The sequence below is a fragment of the Oncorhynchus masou genome, chromosome 32 (genome assembly GCF_036934945.1).
Source record: "Oncorhynchus masou masou isolate Uvic2021 chromosome 32, UVic_Omas_1.1, whole genome shotgun sequence".
In the NCBI taxonomy this organism is placed as follows: domain Eukaryota; kingdom Metazoa; phylum Chordata; class Actinopteri; order Salmoniformes; family Salmonidae; genus Oncorhynchus; species Oncorhynchus masou.
In genome coordinates, this window is record NC_088243.1 from 79,682,116 (window position 1) to 79,703,545 (window position 21,430).

The 21,430-nt window shown below is 42.5% G+C and overlaps 1 protein-coding gene across 18 annotated transcripts in view; it reads right to left on the reverse strand.

Annotated features, from left to right (window-relative positions):
* The window catches only part of LOC135526651 (ankyrin repeat and KH domain-containing protein 1-like), a 67,903-nt gene that overhangs the window by 39,836 nt on the left and 6,637 nt on the right, over window positions 1-21,430 (reverse strand). For all 18 annotated transcript variants that reach the window (XR_010453338.1, XM_064955176.1, XM_064955173.1 and 15 more), the window contains exon 2: window positions 17,465-17,618. Coding sequence is in view for 17 of the 18 variants with exons in the window: in XM_064955176.1 (XP_064811248.1) it covers window positions 17,465-17,618 (154 nt within the window). In the remaining variant the exon portion in view is untranslated. The remainder of the gene's footprint in view (window positions 1-17,464; window positions 17,619-21,430) is intronic.

A 21,430-nucleotide genomic window follows, 5' to 3' on the forward strand; every position in this document is an offset into this window, starting at 1 on the left:
TTACCAACAAATGTACCTCAACCTGCCTGCCCTCCTAACATTCTCATGCTGAATGGGTTAGAGCTAGAGGAGGGCTGTCCATGACACCACCAAAAAATATTGGTCGACCGAGAGTCGTTTGTTCTTTCGAACAACCCATCGGACAACATTTTCTAACTTGTATTTTTCCATATATAGACATCCTATGCATTTTAATAAAATCAACTATATGCACTGAGCGTGTCTGATGCTTTAAGCACACTGTCTGATTAAATCATTAAGAGACAAAAATGACTAGAGGGGAACCGACCGCAATTGATTTGATTGTGCGGGCTTAGACTTGCTGCACGGTTTAAAAAAAAAATGACAGCGAGTGACTCTCTCTCTCCTCCCTGCTGCAGCGACCACCACACAACAGTGTTCATCACCCTGTCTCTCCTCCCTACTGCAGCGACCACCACAGAACAGTGTTCATCACCCTGTCTCTCCTCCCTACTGCAGCGACCACCACAGAACAGTGTTCATCACCCAGTCTCTCCTCCCTGCTGCAGCGACCACCACAGAACAGTGTTCATCACCCAGTCTCTGCTCCCTACTGCAGCGACCACCACAGAACAGTGTTCATCACCCTGTCTCTCCTCCCTACTGCAGCGACCACCACAGAACAGTGTTCATCACCCTGTCTCTCCTCCCTACTGCAGCGACCACCACAGAACAGTGTTCATCACCCTTTCTCTCCTCCCTACTGCAGCGACCACCACAGAACAGTGTTCATCACCCTGTCTCTCCTCCCTACTGCAGCGACCACCACAGAACAGTGTTCATCACCCTGTCTCTCCTCCCTACTGCAGCGACCACCACAGAACAGTGTTCATCACCCTTTCTCTCCTCCCTACTGCAGCGACCACCACAGAACAGTGTTCATCACCCTGTCTCTCCTCCCTACTGCAGCGACCACCACAGAACAGTGTTCATCACCCTGTCTCTCCTCCCTACTGCAGCGACCACCACAGAACAGTGTTCATCACCCTGTCTCTCCTCCCTGCTGCAGCGACCACCACAGAACAGTGTTCATCTCGCTGTCCGTATTGCTGAAGCTGTAACATTATTACAGCCATTTCCGAAATGAAATCTTGTGTTACCGAAATCACTCGTTTCGGAAGAAAACATACCCTCAACTCTCATTATGGGACTCTTACATTAAATGCAGATGACCAATAGGGCTGAACATATAGCATGTCATCACCACATCAATAAATAAGTTATAAACTCTGAACACATGACAGCAAAATGGATGCAGAGGATGTGAGGAATAAAACTCAAAATGGGGGATTGTTTACTGGTTGCTCAGGAGGTAACAGGAGGTGTGGAAGAAATGTGACGAGTTGTAGAAAATAGTGGAGATGAAGAAAAAGGAGAAAGCACTACATGTATATTATGTAGCCAAACAGCTGCTGTGAGATTACAATATCACTTCTCTGACCGTTTGGAACAATGGAAACACTCCAATTATAAGCATACCAGAGTGTTGTAACATTTGAAATAAATATTTTTTTTTAAACCTTTGTGTAATAAAGACTAAAAACATTTGTGCATTCGTGAATTCAATTTCTAAAATGGAACGTTTTTTTGTTTATGGTAATTATTCAAGTGTTGCGTTGTTATTTTATAACTAAAATGCTTGAATGCATTTCAAATCATGACTCGTATGCTGTACGATGACATGAACGGTTGATACAATACCGTAGCTTACATAAGAATTTACATATACAGTGCCTTAGGGAAGAATTCAGAAACAGAGACATTCTCCACATTTTGTTATGTTACAGCCTTATTCTAAAATGTATTAAGTGGCTTAAGCACCCGGGATGCACACACACAGGGAGAGAGGGGTTGTGTGTTGGTCATATGTTCACCATGCAGGGAGAGAGAGGAGAGAGGGGTTGTGTGTTGGGTCATATGTTCATCATGCAGGGAGAGAGAGGCTGTGTGTCGGGTCATATGTTCACCATGCAGGGGGAGAGAGGGGCTGTGTGTCGGGTCATATGTTCATCATGCAGGGAGAGAGAGGCTGTGTGTCGGGTCATATGTTCACCATGCAGGGGGAGAGAGGAGAGAGGGGCTGTGTGTTGGGTCATATGTTCACCATGCAGGGAGAGAGAGGAGAGAGGGGCTGTGTGTTGGGTCATATGTTCACCATGCAGGGAGAGAGAGGAGAGAGGGGCTGTGTGTTGGGTCATATGTTCACCATGCAGGGAGAGAGAGGAGAGAGGGGTTGTGTGTTGGGTCATATGTTCATCATGCCGGGAGGGGAGAGAGAGGAGGGGAGAGAGAGGAGAGATGGGCTGTGTGTTGGTCATATGTTCATCATGCAGGGAGAGAGAGGAGAGAGGGGCTGTGTGTCGTGTCATATGTTCACAATGCAGGGAGAGAGAGAGGAGAGAGGGGCTGTGTGTCGGGTCATATGTTCACCATGCAGGGAGAGAGGGGCTGTGTGTCGTGTCATATGTTCACCATGCAGGGAGAGAGAGAGGCTGTGTGTCGTGTCATATGTTCACCATGCAGGGAGAGAGAGAGAGAGTAGAGAGGGGCTGTATGTCGGGTCATATGTTCACCATGCAGGGAGAGAGAGAGGCTGTGTGTTGGGTCATATGTAAGTACTTTACAGTAATACGACTAAACAAGATGTACTCTAAGGCCTTCAGCTCCATGGTGGTTATAGGAGGCTGCTATACTAAGTCTACTAATGATAACGACATGACTTATTATAATGATGATGATCGTAACAAGGATATGGAGGGTTATATTTATAAATAGAATTTGACAATGTGGAAGTGTAAACAGTAAATAAATGATAAATAACAGCTGAGAGGCTGTTCCAGTGGAACAAACACATGTTCATCCCTTATCAGAGCAGAGAAAAGATTCTAATAAACTGACTTGGTAAAGCAAAAATATCCAACATGTTGGTACTCACTGAATCAGTATTCTATTAAACAAACAGTCAAACAGGCAACAGAAGCAGGATTTGTCTTATTTCTGTAGATATATATGGAATATTTATAAAGCCAGGCACATTTAACAGTTTGGCTATTGATTATAGACTTCATTTAAGTTGGTTTCCCCTCTCCTCACTTTTAAGTCATGAGCTCTTTTCTCCTGCCCTCATTCTGCTGCTGCCTCAACAGCATTGTTCTCTATACCAATATGCTGCTTAACTTGGCACATAGCAACATGGTCTAGGAAAAGACACCATTTCAACAGTGCACTGATGCGTTTCAGAACTGTGGACAGCGACCTCTATCCAACGCGGGAGGAGACGATATTTGCATTAGTGTGGCACCCTTGTGCCTACGTAATATAACCATATAGAATTTCAGTAGCACACAACTTAAGAGTGATGGACTGTACCATTCCCACGGCCTCCACAGCGGATTAGTCCACTCAGACAGGTGAGACACAATGATTATTTATTTTGTTTTTGCCGCTGCTCGACAAAATAAATCTTGGTCGACCAACAGCCCATCAACCTAACAGTCGACTAAATGGGCTCAGCCTTAATGTCGACACCTATAAATATCCTGGTATACGGCTGTACTGGTCACTGTCATTCCATACCCACCTCACCCACCTCCAGGGTAAAGTTACATCCACCGCAGCAAAAACATCCTTCACCCACCCTGCCAAGCACACCCTTGGAACAATGAACACACTGCCAATCCTGGACAACCGCAATGTGGTTTAAAGGCCCCAAAACCTCCCTCAAAAACTAGATGTACTTTACCACACTGCCATGAGCTTTGTTACCAGTGCCCCCTTCAACACTTATCACTGTGACCTTTACAGCCTGGTCAACTGGCTGTTTAGACCCCTCTACCTCTACCCCTCTACCTCGGCATCTCCACTAGCAACCTGCTCTCTGCTAGATGTAGAGCTGGTTATTCCCGTCAGTCATTCCAGTGTTCTGCAGCCAAAAACTGGAATGAGCTGCAAAAGACCATCAAAGCTTTACACATTCATCCCACCACTCCTTCAAAAACATTACCTGATCAATATACACCTGTTGATCATTCAATCTGACACCACACTCCTTCAAAAATATTACCTGATCAATACACACCAGAATATTCAGTCTAAGTTTTCATTTTTGCTGCCTGTTTGGGTTAGAGCAGAAATACCACGTGTTAATGTTTCTCATTAGGGCGGCAGCCTTGGGCTAGTAACCGAAAGGTCTCTGGATCGAATAGACGAGCAGTCAAAGTGGAATATCTGTCGATGTTTCCTTGAGCACTTGAGCACATTTCCTGCTGGGACACCGTACTACTACGGCTGACCCTGTAATACACCTATCAGGTGTATGTGACAAAACACACAGTGGGGCAAAAAAGTATTTAGTCATCCACCAATTGTGCAAGTTCTCCCACTTAAAAAGATGAGGCCTGTAATTTTCATCATAGGTACACTTCAACTATAACAGACATAATGAGCATTTGTTTTCTCCAGAAAATCACATTGTAGGATTTTTAATGAATTTATTTGCAAATGGTGGAAAATAAACATTTGGTCAATAATAAAAGTTTCTCAATACTTTGTTATATACCCTCTGTTGGCAATGACAGAGGTCAAACATTTTCTGTAAGTCTTCACAAGGTTTTCATATACTGTTGCTGGTATTTTGGCCCATTCCTCCATGCAGATCTCCTCTAGAGCAGTGATGTTTTGGGGCTGTTGCTGGGCAACACGGACTTTCAACTCCCTCCAAAGATTTTCTATGGGGTTGAGATCTGGAGACTGGGTAGGCCACTCCAGGACCTTGAAATGCTTCTTACGAAGCCACTCCTTCATTGCCCGGGCGGTGTGTTTGGGATCATTGGATGTCAGAAGGTGAATTCACCAATTTGTAAGTCGCTCTGGATAAGAGCGTCTGCTAAATGACTTAAATGTAAATGTCATGCTGAAAGACCCAGCCACGTTTCATCTTCAATGCCCTTGCTGATGGAAGGAGGTTTTCACTCAAAATCTCACGATACACGGCCCCATTCATTCTTTCCTTTACACGGATCAGACGTCCTGGTCCCTTTGCAGAAAAAAAGCCCCAAAGCATGATGTTTCCACCCCCATGCTTCACAGTAGGTATGGTGTTTTTTGGATGAAACTGTCTTCCAAACACGACGAGTTGAGTTTTTACCAAAAAGTTCTATTTTGGTTTCATCTGACATTCTCCAAATCTTCTTCTGGATCATCCAAATGCTCTCTAGCAAACTTCAGACGGGCCTGGACATGTACTGACTTAAGCAGTCTGGCACTGCAGGATTTGAGTCCCTTGCGGCGTAGTGTGTTACTGATGGTAGGCTTTGTTACTTTGGTCCCAGCTCTCTGCAGGTCATTCACTAGGTCCCCCCGTGTGGTTCTGGGATTTTTGCTCACCGTTCTTGTGATCATTTTGACCCCACGGGGTGAGATCTTGCGTGGAGCCCCAGATCGAGGGAGATTATCAGTGGTCTTGTATGTCTTCCATTTCCTAATAATTGCTCCCACAGTTGATTTCCTCAAACCAAGCTGCTTACCTATTGCAGATTCAGTCTTCCCAGCCTGGTGCAGGTCTACAATTTTGTTTCTGGTGTCCTTTGACAGCTCTTTGGTCGTGGCCATAGTGGAGTTTGGAGTGTGACTGTTTAAGGTTGTGGACAGGTGTCTTTTATACCGATAACAAGTTCAAACAGGTGCCATTAATACAGGTAACGAGTGGAGGACAGAGGAGCCTCTTAAAGAAGAAGTTACAGGTCTGTGAGAGACAGAAATCTTGCTTGTTTGTAGGTGACCAAATACTTATTTTCCACCATCATTTGCAAATAAATTCATTAAAAATACTACAATGTGATTTTCTGGATTCTTTTTTCTCATTTTGTCTGTCATAGTTGAAGTGTACCTATGATGAAAATTACAGGCCTCTCATCTTTTTAAGTGGGAGAACTTGCACAATTGGTGTCTGACTAAATACTTTTTTGCCCCACTGTATGCGTCTTTCTATAAATAATATGTGGCCAATGTGTGAAAAAAAAATGGTTTGAAACAAAAGGACTTTCATGCAGTTCCACATGTATACTTATAGGAATACTATGCTAATTGTCCCTGTACTCCACCGAGGACTATCTGTATTTTAACCAGGGTTCATGCAGAAATTGGCAAGTCAATTTCAAGGACTTTCAGGGACTTTTTCAAACACATTGTAATTTAAGGTCCTCAATGATATACAATGGCATAATTTATATAAGTGTACATTTATGGCCTGAAATAGAATGAGTAAATGTCTGATATTCAAGGTAGGCCTATTCCAGTTCTTAAATTTCTGGGCTCCAAATTCAAGAAGGCTGCTTCAAGCCACTTGTATTGTTTAAACTTGCAGGTCTAACATGAAAAACTAAATGTATTGACATGTTATTTCATTAACGGATCATATTATGAATAAGGACATAAGGCTACGTCATTTTAGTCATTATATGCAAAATAATAAACAGCAAGTGTTGGGTGTTGCGCAATAGTCTATCCGACACAATTGCGCACAGTAGACTTGGTGTCCAATCCGAGGCACAAAGACATGAACACGTTACCTTGATGCTTTCTCTTGAATCGAACAAGACCCTGCTGTAAATCAAGCAGACAGACTATCAACCTCAAATAGCGAGAGATATTCCATCCAACGTGGATCCAGGCAGAGTGTCTTCACCGACTTGACGAAGGAGACACCATAATATTATGGACATTACTCAAGCCCATTTCTTCCAGCACCTGGGCTGTTTTGGCATTGCATATGCTATCACAACAGATGCTCCCCACTTCACTGTCACTTGGAAAATTCCTTCCTGGATCGGATGTATGAAAATATCACAGAGTAGCTAAAAATCCGACGGACACCAAATGCACATCCAACAAGTACTTTGCATAATTATTGAAGTACCACATTAATGACAGTATCGATCAAGGTAATGTGACTTCCGGTTTTACGACCCACCAGGTGAATCCAGTAGCATTAATGTTTTAGAATCCAGTAGCATTAATGTTTTAGAATCCAGTAGCATTAATGTTTTAGAATCCAGTAGCATTAATGTTTTAGAATCCAGTAGCATTAATGTTTTACCGCCCACCAGGTGAATCCAGTAGCATTAATGTTTTAGAATCCAGTAGTATTAATGTTTTACCACCCACCAGGTGAATCCAGTAGCATTAATGTTTTACCACCCATCAGGTGAATCCAGTAGCATTAATGTTTTACCGCCCACCCGGGTGAATCCAGTAGCATTAATGTTTTAGAATCCAGTAGCATTAATGTTTTACCACCCATCAGGTGAATCCAGTAGCATTAATGTTTTACCACCCACCAGGTGAATCCAGCAGCATTAATGTTTTAGAATCCAGTAGCATTAATGTTTTACCACCCATCAGGTGAATCCAGTAGCATTAATGTTTTACCACCCACCAGGTGAATCCAGTAGCATTAATGTTTTAGAATCCAGTAGCATTAATGTTTTACCACCCATCAGGTAAATCCAGTAGCATTGTTTTACCAACCATCAGGTGAATCCAGTAGCATTAATGTTTTACCACCCACCAGGTGAATCCAGTAGCATTAATGTTTTACCACCCACCAGATGAATCCAGTAGCATTAATGTTTTACCACCCACCAGGTGAATCCAGTAGCATTAATGTTTTACCACCCACCAGGTGAATCCAGCAGCATTAATGTTTTAGAATCCAGTAGCATTAATGTTTTACCACCCACCAGGTGAATCCAGTAGCATTAATGTTATACCACCCACCAGGTGAATCCAGTAGTAATGTTTTAGAATCCAGTAGCATTAATGTTTTACCGCCCACCAGGTGAATCCAGTAGCATTAATGTTTTACCACCCACCAGGTGAATCCAGTAGCATGTGTTAGACTTCTAGAGTAGTGAATATGTATGTAGAGATGACATTTTCCACATCATTTAGTGGCAACATTTCAGTATAGGTGGTCATGTCCTGTGTAAGTGGCTGTGATCTGTTAAGAATTCCATTGTTACTGTGATACCCGTTTAATTACATTTAATAGTGTCATCCATGCACTGTTGCCTTGTTCTCTTCATCCACTGTATGGCCCAGTTTCTCCTGACCCTGTGGGGTCCATCTTTGTACTTGCACACTTGATTCAATTGACCAAATCATCACCAAACTTCTGACTGGAGTCGAGTGCGTTGGATGCGGGGGCAGTGATGTGCCACCTCGGGTCCCCGGGGACAGGACTGGGGTCATAGGCCAAACGGTGTTTGATTCCATTGTTATCTTAACACCTATTTTATTAATTGCATTTCATTTTCTCTTGTGTATTTATTTTCTGTCATAATTTTTTTTGTTTGACACCTTGGTGTGGGGTGGTTGGGGGGGGATAAAGGACTGGGGATGTTGTATTGCTGTCAATGTCAAATCAAAAATGTTTTTAGTCAGATGCACAGAATACAACATTTCACCTTGCAGTGAAATGCTTACTTACGAGCCACTTAACCAACAATGTAGTTTCAAAAAATACAGATAAGAAAAAAAGATAAAAGTAACAAGTAATGAAAGAATAGCTGTAAAAAAAAATATATATTTTTATACATATATACACACACACACACACACACACACACACACACACACACATATACACACACAGGGGGGTGCCAGTACAGAGTTAATGTGCAGGGGCACCGGTTAGATGAGGTAGTATGTACATGTAGGGAAAGTGACTGTGCATAGATGACAACAGAGAGTGGCAGTGGTGTGGAGGGGAGGCAATGTGAATAGTCTGGATAGACATTTGACAAGATGTTCAGCAGTCTTATGGCTTGAGGGTAGAAGCTGTTAAGAAGCCTCTTGGACCAAGACTTGCTCCGGTACCTCTTGCCATGCGGTAGCAGAGAGAGCGGTCTATGACCAGGGTGGCTGGAGTATTACAATTTTTACGGCCTTCCTCTGACACCGCCTGATAGAGGTCCTGGATGGCAGGAGGCTTGGCCCCATGTACTGGTCGTACGCACTACCATCTGTAGCGCCTTACAGTCAGATGCCGAGCAGCACCATACCAGGCAGTGATGCAACCCGTCAGATGGTGCAGAGTTAGAAGCATTTGAGGATCTGAGGACCCATGCCAAATCTTTTCAGTCTCCTGAGGGGGAATAGGTTTTGTCGCACCCGCTTTATGACTGTCTTGGTGTGCTTGGACCATGTTAGTTTGTTGGTGATGTGGACACAAAGGAACTTGACGCTCTCAACCTGCTCCACTGCAGCCCTTCGATGAGAATGGGGACGTGCTCTATGTTTTTCCTGTAGTCCACAATAATCTCCTTTGTCTTGATCACGTTGAGGGAGAGGTTGTTGTCCTGGCACCACACGGCCAGGTTTCTGACGACCTCCCTATAGTCTGTCTCGTTGTCGTCGGTGATCCGGCCTACCACTGTTGTGTCATCTGCAAATGTAATGGTGTTGGAGTCGTGCGTGGCCACGCAGTCATGAGGGAACAGGGAGTGCGGAAAGGGACTGAGCACACACCGCTGAGGGGCCCCTGTGTTGAGGGTCAACGTGGCGGATGTGTTGTTACCTACCCTTACCACCTGGGGGCAGCCCGTCAGGAAGTCCAGGATCCAGTTGCAGAGGGAGGTATTTTGTCTCAGGGTCCTTAGCTTATTGATGAGCTTTGAGGGCACTATGGTTTTGAACGCTGAGCTGTAGTCAATGAATAGCATTCTCACATAGGTGCTCCTTTTGCCCAGGTGAGAAAGGGCAGTGTGGAGTGCAATAGAGACTGCATCATCTGTGGATCTGTTGGGGTGGTACGCAAATTGGAGTGGGTCTAGGGTTTCTGGGATGATGGTGTTGATGTGAGCCATGACCAGCCTTTCTAAGCACTTCATGGTTACAGACGTCAGTGCTACAGGTCAGAAGTAATTTAGGCAGGTTACCTTAGTATTCTTGGGCTCAGGCACTATGGTGGTCTGCTTGAAACATGTTGGTATTACAGACTCGGACAGGGAGAGGTTGAAAATGTCAGTGAAGGCACTTGCCAGCTGGTCAGCACATGCTCTGAGTACATGTCCTGGTAATCCGTCAGGCCCTGCAGCTTTGTGAATATTAACCTGTTTAAAGGTCTTACTCACGACTGAGGAGAGTGTGATCACAGTCTTTGGTTACAGCTGGTGCTCTCATGCCTGTTTCAGTGTTACTTGCCTCGAGGCGAGCATAGAAGTAGTTTAGCTCGACCGGTAGGCCTGTGTCACTGGGCAGCTCTCGGCTGTGCTTCCCTTTGTAGTCTGTAATAGTTTGCAAGCCCTGCCATATCCGACGAGTGTCAGAGCCGGTGTAGTACGATTCAGTCTTAGTCCTGTATTGAAGCTTTGACTGTTTGATGATTCGTCAGAGGACATAGCGGGATTTGTTGTTATAAGCTTCCGGGTTAGAGTCTCGCTCCTTGAAAGCAGCAGCTCTAGCCATTAGCTCAGTGTGGATGCTGCCTGTAATCCATGTCTTCTGGTTGGGGTATGTACGTACAGTTACTGTGGGGAGAACGTCCTTGATGCACTTATTGATGAAGCCAATGACAGATGTGGTGTACTCCTCATGCCAGTGGAGGAATCACAGAACATATTCCAGTCTGTGCTAGCAGAACAGTCCTGTAGCTTAGCATCTGCTTCATCTGACCACTTTTTTTAATTGATCTAGTCACTGGTGCTTCCTGCTTTAATTTTTGCTTATAGGCAGGAATCAGGAGAATGGAATTATGCCGAATTATGGTCAGATTTGCCAAATGGAGGGCGAGGGAGAGCTTTGTATGAGTCTCTGTGTGTGGAGTACAGGTGGTCCAGAGTTCTTTGCCCTCTGCTGATAGGAATTTGGTAAAACTGACGTAAGTTAACCTGCATTTAAGTCCCCGGCTACTTGGAGCACCGCCTCTGGGTGAGCTTTTTCTTCTTTGTTTTTGGCCGAATACAGATTTTTCAATGCCATCTTCGTGCCAACCTCTGACTGTGGCTGGATATGTAAACAGCTACAATGAAGCTTATCATGAGAAGCTCTTAGATATCGTGCACCAGTTGTTGTTTACAAAAATACATAGATCTTATCTTAACAGACGCCGCTGTTCTATCCTGCCGATACATCGTATAACCAGCCAGCTGTTTGCTGATATTGTTGTCGTTGAGCCACGACTGTGAAGCATAAGATGTTACAGTTTTTAATGTCCAGCTGGTAGTTTAATCATTCCCAATAACTCGTCCATTTTATTGTCCACAGATTGCATGTTATCAAGCAGAATTGAGGGGCGTGGGGGTTTATTCGAGCGCCTCCAACTTCTCAGAAGGTATCCCGCCCTCTCTTTCTCTGCCTCCTCTTCACGCAGATGACTGGGGTCGGGGGAGAGAGCCGTATATCCTCCGCCTCGGGCTCGTCAGAGTCGAGAAGAAAAAGGATTCTGCTAGTCCATGGTGAGTAATTGCGGTCCTGATGTCTAGAAGATCTTTTGGGTCATAAGAGACGGTAGCGGCAACATTATGTACAAAAACTGTAAAAAAAAGAATAATATTTTTTTTAAAGTTACAAACAACGCAAATTAACACAATCAGTTGGGGGCACGTAAAACCTCTGGCTTCTGCTCCGGCGCCATCTTACACACAACATCTTTCCACACAACATCTCTATGTTCTCAAACTTACAAATTAACTATTAAAGTATCTATATATAGTGCATTCAGAAAGAATTCAGACCCTTTTACTTTCTCCACAATGTGTTACGTTACAGCCTTATTCTAAAATTAACCAAGTTATTTTTCCCCCTCAATCTGAACACAACACTTCATAATTACAAATAAAACCTGTTTGCAGAAATTTTTACAAATGTATAAAATAAAAAAACTGAAATACCACATTTACACAAGTTCAGACCCTTTACTCAGTACTTTGTTGAAGCACGTGTGGCAGTGGTTGCAGCCTCGGGTCTTCTTGGGTATGAAGCTACAAGCTTGGCACACCTGGAATTGGAGCGTTTTTCCCCAGTCTTTTCTCCAGATCCTCTCAAGCTCTTTCAGGTTAGATGGGGAGCGTCGCTGTACAGCTATTTCCAGGTCTCTCCAGAGATGTTCGATAAGGTTCAAGTGCAGGCTCTGGCTGGGCCACTCAAGGACATTCAGAGACTTGTCCCAAAGCCACTCATGTGTTGTCTTGGCTGTGTGCTTAGGGTCATTGTACTGTTGGAAGACGAACCGTCGCCCCAGTCGGAGGTCCTGAGCGTTCTAGAGCAGGTTTTCATCAAGGATCTCTGTACTTTGCTCCATTCATATTTCCCTCGATCCTGACTAGTCTCCCAGTCCCTGCCACTGAAAACCATCCCCACAGCATAACGCTGCCAACACCACGAGTCACTGTAGGGATGGTGCCAGGTTTCCTCCAGACGTGACACTTGCGATTCAGGCTAAATATTTTTTATTTTTTTTAAGGGGCGAATCAGCTTTAATATTTCAGAAAGATTGTTGCTTCCATCAATGAAATAGTCTTCATCACTTCAAATCCCCCCTATATTTTTTGGGAAGAGACAACTTTTTTAAATTTATTTATTTAGAAAATACCTTTATTATTCTCCGCAAACCCAACCACCCCTCCCCAAATTAGAGTAAACTGATACAATAACTCAGGAGAGCCTGCACTTGAACCTTATCGAACATCTCTGGAGAGACCTGGAAATAGCTGTGCAGCGACGCACGAGTTAATACATAAATCTACTTTACAATAGTTATATTTTGTTTGTTTTTAGTCCTTCCTCCATTTCTGAACTGTTCTATTATAGCTTCTATAGACTGTAAATTAAAACATAATTGCTAAAATAATTATTGTATTATTGACTGAATATGACTTTTCAAAATCACTCAGTATTGCTATCTGCAGTGTTAGTTCTAGGTAAATTATGCAATTATTCAGCCATTCCTAGGCCTGTGACAAAAACGAGCTACATATGGCCAATACCAAAATAAATGATCTAATGACTGCCTCCTCACAGCAAAATCTGGAGAGCTGGGAAGATTATATATATAACACGGGGATACATTCTATTGGTTGCAAGAAATTTGTTTAATAATTTTAAAAAATTAAATTTGAAGTTTTGAATCCAGCGTTGTTTTGCGTGTCAATTGATAAACCTTGTGCCATGGAATAGGAAAATGGAAAATCTTTTCAACTATTTTCCAATTCAAAGAGCACATTTTTGGTAATTAAATTGGTATAGGGTTTTATTCATCACAATTTTATTTATCCATTTACGGTCTTTAATGCAGAGCCGACAGACAAGTTCAATCTTGGTGTTATCAAATCAAATGTAGTTATATAGCCTTTCTTACATCAGCTGATATCTCAAAGTGCTGTACAGAAACCCAACCTAAAACCCCAAACGACAAGCAATGCAGGTGTAGAAGCACCAGAGAATTTTATTTCTCATTGTCAGAGTCCTCTAACTCCAAGCGGAGAGTCATGTGCCTTTTACTGAGGAGTGGCTTCCGTCTGGCCATTCAACCATAAAGGTCTGATTGGTGGAGTGCTGCAGAGATGGTTGTCCTTCTGGAAGATTCTCCCATCTCCACAGAGGAACTCTGGAGCACTGTCAGAGTGACCATCGGGTTCTTGGTCACCTCCGTGACCAAGGCCCTTCTCCCCTACCAAATTTGGTCCGGGCATCCAGCTCTAGGATGAGTCTTGGTGATTCCAAACTTCTTCCATGAAAGAACGATGGAGGCCACTGTTCTTGGGCCCTTCAATGCGGCAGAATATTTTTTATACCCTACCGCAGATCTGTGCCTCGACACAATCCTGTCTCGGAGCTCTACTAAAAATTCCTTCGACATCATGGCTTGGTTTTTACCTTATATAAACAGGTGTGTGCCTTTCCAAATCATGTCCAATCAACTGAATTGACGACAGGTTTCTACAACTTCATTGGAATCCACATCTCAAGGACGATAAATGGAAACAAGATGCACCTGAGCTCAATTTTGAGTCTCATAGCAAAGGGTCTGAGTACTCAGGTAAATAAGGTAACCATATATATATATATATATCATACACACACCACACGCAAACATTTCTAAAAAAAAGGTTTTTGCTTCGTCATAATGGGATAGTCTCTAGATTGATAACAACATGTTTTTATATAATACATTAACCAGCATTTTGTTACGTTACGGCCTTGTCTTGCCATAATATGGACTTGGTCTTTTACTAATCTTCTGTATACCACCCATACCTTGTCACAACACAACTGATTGGCTCAAACGCATTAAGGAAAGGAATTCCACAAATTAACCAGGTACACCTGTTAATTGAACTGCATTTCAGGTGACTACCTCATGAAGCTGGTTGAGAGAATGCCAAGAGAGTGCATAGTTGTCATCAAGGCAAAGGGTGGCTACTTTGAAGAATCTGAAATATATTTGGATTTGTTTAATTAAAACTTTTTTTGGTTACTACATGATTCCATATGTGGTATTTCATAGTTTGTCTTCACTATTATTCTACAATGTAGAAAAGTATAATAGAAAAAACCCATGGAATGAGTAGCTGTCCAAACTTGACTGATAATGTACAACACATACACACACATATATATATATATTTTTTTAATGCATTCACATGTATTATTTTGGATTTTTGTGCCCATGAAAACTTTTAACCCCATAACAGAGACAAAATGTTAGGTAGTTCTCAGAATTTCCGTGTCTCTATATAAATAAAACTGACAGCTAGTTCTTTCAGAAAGGATTTCCTTGAACACCACAACGCTTTATTATTTGGGACAAAAAGTTAATTTCTTGGCCAAATGTTTTGCAGTATTAGTTAAGTGCCTTGTATACAGAATGCATGTTTTAGAATATGTTTATTCTGTACAGGCTACCATCTTTTCACTCTGTCATTTAGGTTAGTATTGTGGAGTACCTACAATGTTGATCCATCCTAATTTCTCTCATATCACAGCCGTTCAATGCTCTAACCATTTTAAAATCATCATTGGCCTCATGGTGAAATCTCTGAGCAGTTTCCTTCCTCTCCTTACATGGCTGTATTGGTGGGGTCGACATTCAAAAATTAGGTTAACCACTATTATTGAACACGGACCGAGTCTAAGCAACTTGTGACTTGTTAAGCACATTTTTACTCCTGAACTTATTTAGGCTTGTCATAACAAAGGGGTTTTAAATACTTATTCACTCAAGACATTTCAGCGTTTCATGTTTTATTCATTTCTCAAATGTTCTATAAACAGAATTCCACTTTGACATGGGGTAATGTGTTTAGATCAGTGAAACAGAATTCCACTGACATGATGGGGTAATGTGTTTAGATCAGTGAAACATAATTCCACTGACATGATGGGGTAATGTGTTTAGATCAGTGAAACATAATTCCACTGACATGATGGGGTAATGTGTTTAGATCAGTGAAACAGAATTCCACTTTGACATGGGGTAATGTGTATAGATCAGTGAAACATAATTCCACTTTGACATGGGGTAATGTGTTTAGATCAGTGAAACAGAATTCCACTTTGACATGATGGGGTAATGTGTATAGATCAGTGAAACATAATTCCACTTTGACATGATGGGGTAATGTGTTTAGATCAGTGAAACAGAATTCCACTTTGACATGATGGGGTAATGTGTTTAGATCAGTGAAACAGAATTCCACTTTGACATGATGGGGTAATGTGTTTAGATCAGTGAAACAGAATTCCACTTTGACATGATGGGGTAATGTGTTTAGATCAGTGAAACAGAATTCCACTTTGACATGGTGGGGTAATGTGTTTAGATCAGTGAAACAGAATTCCACTGACATGATGGGGTAATGTGTATAGATCAGTGAAACATAATTCCACTGACATGATGGGGTAATGTGTTTAGATCAGTGAAACATAATTCCACTGACATGATGGGGTAATGTGTTTAGATCAGTGAAACAGAATTCCACTGACATGATGGGGTAATGTGTTTAGATCAGTGAAACAGAATTCCACTGACATGATGGGGTAATGTGTTTAGATCAGTGAAACAGAATTCCACTGACATGATGGGGTAATGTGTTTAGATCAGTGAAACAGAATTCCACTGACATGATGGGGTAATGTGTATAGATCAGTGAAACATAATTCCACTGACATGATGGGGTAATGTGTATAGATCAGTGAAACAGAATTCCACTGACATGATGGGGTAATGTGTTTAGATCAGTGAAACAGAATTCCACTGACATGATGGGGTAATGTGTTTAGATCAGTGAAACATAATTCCACTTTGACATGATGGGGTAATGGGGTAATCCACATGTTAATCTATTTTAAAATTCAGGCTGTAACATGTGGAAAAAGTAGAAGGGGTGTAAAAATGAAAAAAAAATGTAATTATGTGTTTGATGAACCTTCTCTGTATATAGTGCGTTATGTTTAGTGCTATTGTGTGTTCCGTTATACCTCTTGGCCAGGTCGTCATTGTAAATGAGAATAGGTTCTCAATTGACTTGATTAAATAAAGGTGAAATAAATAATTAAGGCAGCACAGAAACTTTGTCCGAAATGGCAGCCTATTCCCTATATAGTACCATACTTTTGATTAAGACCCATGGGCCTCTGGGATAGGGAATAGGATGACGTTAAGGATGCGGCCTGTGTGTGAGAGAATGAAGACAACATTGACGTTTTCCTGTCATATGCATTTTCTGTTGATATTTATGCGGAACCAAAATATTTTTACAGTAACATTTACATTCTTGAATACTGTGTTACTGTAAAACCTAGAAACACACCCATGTCCAAATAACACACACAGAGAATGTTTACCCATAAGCACCTGCTCTAACACTACAACACTGAAGAGCCGGACACAGGTAGGCTATGCGCGCGCACACATACATTAGAAACATCTCTTCCTGGCTTCCCAACACGCTGACGTTCCCCTGTTTGAAATGCCTCCTTCCTTCCCCAGAAGTAATCAGTGATGGTCAGATGACGGGTGAAAGCTATACTGTGTTCGATGCAGACAACCACATGTTCACTTCAACAAATCAAGCAGAACTGCAACAGACAAGACGGCAGGTTTGGGGGCGGTACTAGATGGGGAGGGTTGGGGTCTGGTAGGGTAGAATGGGGTTGCTGGTGGGGTCCTTTCAGGTCAAGTAGGGTTGGATGGAATTGGTTTGGATGGGGGAACTAGGCCGAAGTCCTAGGGTGAGATGAGTTTGAATTGAGTTCAATTAAATAGAGGCAGGTTAGGGAAAGGGCTGAACCGTGGGATCAGGCACAGTTGGGTTCTGAACGACAGCGGCCAGGGTTAGGGCCCAGTGATGGATTCAGGCTCGTACCTGCAGTCTCAAGCAGTGCCTTGAAGGCAGGCCCGTGTCTAGGTGAGGGGTTAGAGGTGAGGGTTTAGAGCGCGTACCTGCAGCCTCTAGCAGGGCCTCGAGGCGGGCCTGTGTCTCTGGGTCGACAGTGCGGAGGTCCACTCCGTCTGTGGCGCTGGACAAAAGCAGCTCCGAGGCCGTCTTCATGATGGGGTTCTCCAAGTCCTCCTGGTCCAAGATAAATGACTCCACCTGGGGTAAGAAGAAGAGGGAGAGAGACATGTGTAAGCAACGCATAACATATAAAAGCACATAACAGCAGAAGGGGAAATCTCACTTGATGTTGCATCTTGATCTGCAGCCAACCCCCAAAATGTGTAATATTACATTGCTTGAAAATCTGTATCCATAGGTCTTATTCAACTCTGTCCATCAACAACTGTGACTGGAGTCATGTAATGTAAACGAGCACAGTTCTTCAGGTTGACTGGTGTCCTGCACATATCCACTCTTATTTACATGACGGGATGTTTTTCTCCAACACACCACCTCTTCATGAGTGAGTGAAAACATCAGATAACCAACTGCAGCTGAAACGGATTGACCGTGGCGTGTTGCGGGTAGAAAGGATCGGTCATCTACTCTGGACAATTGACCAATCAAATGAGGGGTGTGGTTCCATGTTTCTAACATTTACTAGATAATTATGTCAGAGATTTTTATTGTTTATAAAAAAGGGGAGGTTCAGTTACATCTCACCATTTTGGTCCAAAGTTGTGTCTGTATGAGACGTAAGGCATCCGCATGCTTCCCATCCGGAACAGTTACACAACATATTAGGAGCACATTGTGAAGTGTGAAGTTGTTAGTTGGTCTTCTGCAAGGTTTTTTTTGTTGGCCCAAGTCGGTAGTCGAAGTGTACGTCCCTTCGCCGGTGATTGGTCAACAGTAGGGATTCTTCAATTAATTGTTTGTCATTCAATGAGAGACTAATCATTTTCATGTACATTTTTTCACTTGGGAAACACTGAACCAAACATCTTAGTTAGATGTAAAATTGTGCAATTAAGATCACCTCAGCAAAAAAGTCAATTAATGAAAGATTTTAACTATCGTAGATTCATTCAGACGATTTTGAGGAAGTGTATGAGTCACTTTGACATCTCAAAATGGACAAACAGTACGATTGCTGCTTTCTCGTTTTTTAAGGGAGAATGCGAGCCCTCGTTCCTAGCATACTCGCCAGCCGAACTGAAGCATGCGGAAGGCTTTAGTCCGAGCCTCAAGTTTTCCCTGAACGTGTGTATAGGTCACGTTCATGTTTCCCCTGAACGTGTGACCTGACCTGAACTATGGGACAGCTAGAAGGCAGGGACAGTGAAAACAAAACCTCCCTCTGTCATTTCTCAAGGAGTCCCTGTCCAATATGTAGGTCTCAGGCCTGCGTTGGTTTTTTCCACTTGTTGACCTAGACATTAGGCACTCTGTACACACCCAGGTGTCTCTTAGGGTCTGATTCCCTCCCTCCACCCGTAGCCTCTGGGGCAGCAATGCAGCCTGACACACTCATTGGCCCAGAGGCCTGATTAATGACACGGTCTGGGCATTGAGGAAGATTCCGCCAAGCCAAGGCTTCAGATAGATAAACCACTGAGCCTTATTTGAGGAAAAAGAAACAAAGATTCTTAAAAAAGGTATGCACACACTGTGCTGTGACGCTCTTTAGATCAGGGATGGACAACTAATGTCCTCAGGGGCCTGATTAGTGGCACACTTTTGTCCCAGCCCCAGCTAACATACCTGGCTCCAATAATCAACTAATTATAATTGTCAGTTTAGAATGAAAATATACTGAACAAAAACCATGAACGCAACATCTAAAGTGTTGGTCCCATGTTTCATGAGATGAAATTAAAGATTGCAGAAATGTCTCAAATTTTGTGCACAAATGTGTTTACATCCATGTTAGTGAGCATTTCTCCTTTGCTGAGATAATCCATCCAGCTGACAAGTGTGGCATATCAAGAAGTTGATTAAACAGCATGATCAATACACAGGTGCACCTTGTGCTGGGGATTATAAAAGGCCACTAAAAAGTGCAGTTGTGTCACGCAATACAATGCCACAGATTTCTCAAGTTGAGGGGGTGTACAATTGGCATGCTGACTGCAGGAATGTCCACCAGAGCTGTTGCCAGAGAAAAGGATGTTAATTTCTCTACCATAAGCCACCTCAAACTTTAATCTTTTAGAATTTGGCAGTATATCCAACCGGCCTCACAACCGCAGAACACGTGTGGTGCGGCAGGTAGCCTAGTGGTTAGAGCGTTGGGCCAGTAACCGAAAGGTTGCTAGATCGAATCCCAGAGCTGACAACAATCTGTCGTTCTGCCCCTGAACAAGGCAGTTAACCCAGGCCATCATTGAAAATAAGAATTTGTTCTTAACTGACTTGCCTAATTAAATAAAAAATAATACATTAAAAATAATTTCCTCATAAAAACTGTACCTCAGTAAAATCATTGAAATTATTGCATGTTTATTTTTGTTCATTAGAGACTCCAGAGCACGTGAGTGGAGTGAAGTGAGGAGCGAAGCAAGCCCACTTTGACTGGAGCGCAGAATGAGTTCCCGAAAGTTACCAATTTCACTCCAGCATCGCTTCAGTGGCACTCACTTCATGAGCTCAGGGCATGCATGGCCCAGCATGCATTTGTAGGTTACTTGTGTGCTGCTAAAGCCCCTTGCTTTAGCTACGTTCATGGAGTTCGCTAAATATTTTCATACAGAAACTGAAAACACATAGGTGCAAAATCAAGGTGACTTAAAAGGATGAGGACCAAGAGCAAGACAGGGTGTGCAGTGATGTAGTCTCTACAACTAAAGAATCATTGTGGAATCTGAAGAGACACGTATCCCGAAAGCATGATAGTGTACTATGTGCACATGCTAACAGGAAGGAACGAAGTGGGTAGCTAGCTGTGTCATTCTAGCAAACTATTTATAAACAACAACAAAATCTGATATCTTAAAAGTTTGGTTCATTTTTTCCATTTAGCTATAAAATAGGCTATGATTGATTTTGACCCAATAGGCCTGACATATTTGTTCTTCCAAGGAGCTTTCATAGGTTTTTAGGCAAAATAACTATTGGCCTACCTATTAGTGCGGTCCCCAACTAAAGAAAATATTGGTCGAGTGAAAGTTCTTTCGACCAAATCGATTGGGCGAAATGTTTAAACATCCTTTTCCATACATAGACACACCATATGTTTTAATTAAATCAACTAATAATAAATAAACAAATCAACTAATAATAAATAAACAAATCAACTAATAACAAATCAACTAATAACAAATCAACTAATAACAAAACTAATAACAAACCAACCAACCAACCAACCAACCAATAAACCAATAAATCAATAAATATATACGTTCAAAAGTTTGGCGTCACTACTGGCAGCTTCATTAAATAGTAGCCGCAAAACACCAGCCTCAAAAGTGAAGAGGCGACTCCGGGATGCTGGCCTTCTAGGCAGTTACAAAGAAAAAGCCACATCTCAGACTGGTCAATAAAAATTAAAAATTAAGATGGGAAAAAGAACAGACACTAGACAGAAGAACTCTGCCTGAAAGGCCAGCATCATGGAGTCGCCTCGTCACTGTTGACCTTGAGGCTAGTTTTCGGCTACTATTTAATGAAGCTGCCAGTTGAGGACTTGTGAGACATCTGTCTAGTTTGAATAACAATGTCATGTACTTGTCCTCTTGCTCAGTTGTGCACCGGGGCCACCCCTCTTTCTGTTTTCGTTAGAGCCAGTTTGCTCTGTTCTGTGAAGGGAGTAGTACACAGTGTTGTACGAGAGATTCAGTTTCTTGGCAATTTCTCACATGGAATAGCCTTCATTTCTCAGAACAAGAATAGACTGACGAGTTTCAAAAGGAAGGTCTTTGTTTCTGGCCATTTTGAGCCTGTAATCGAACCAACAAATGCTGATGCTCCAGATATTCAGCTTGTCTAAAGGACAGGAGTGATGGTTGCTGCACACATGTCGATATTCC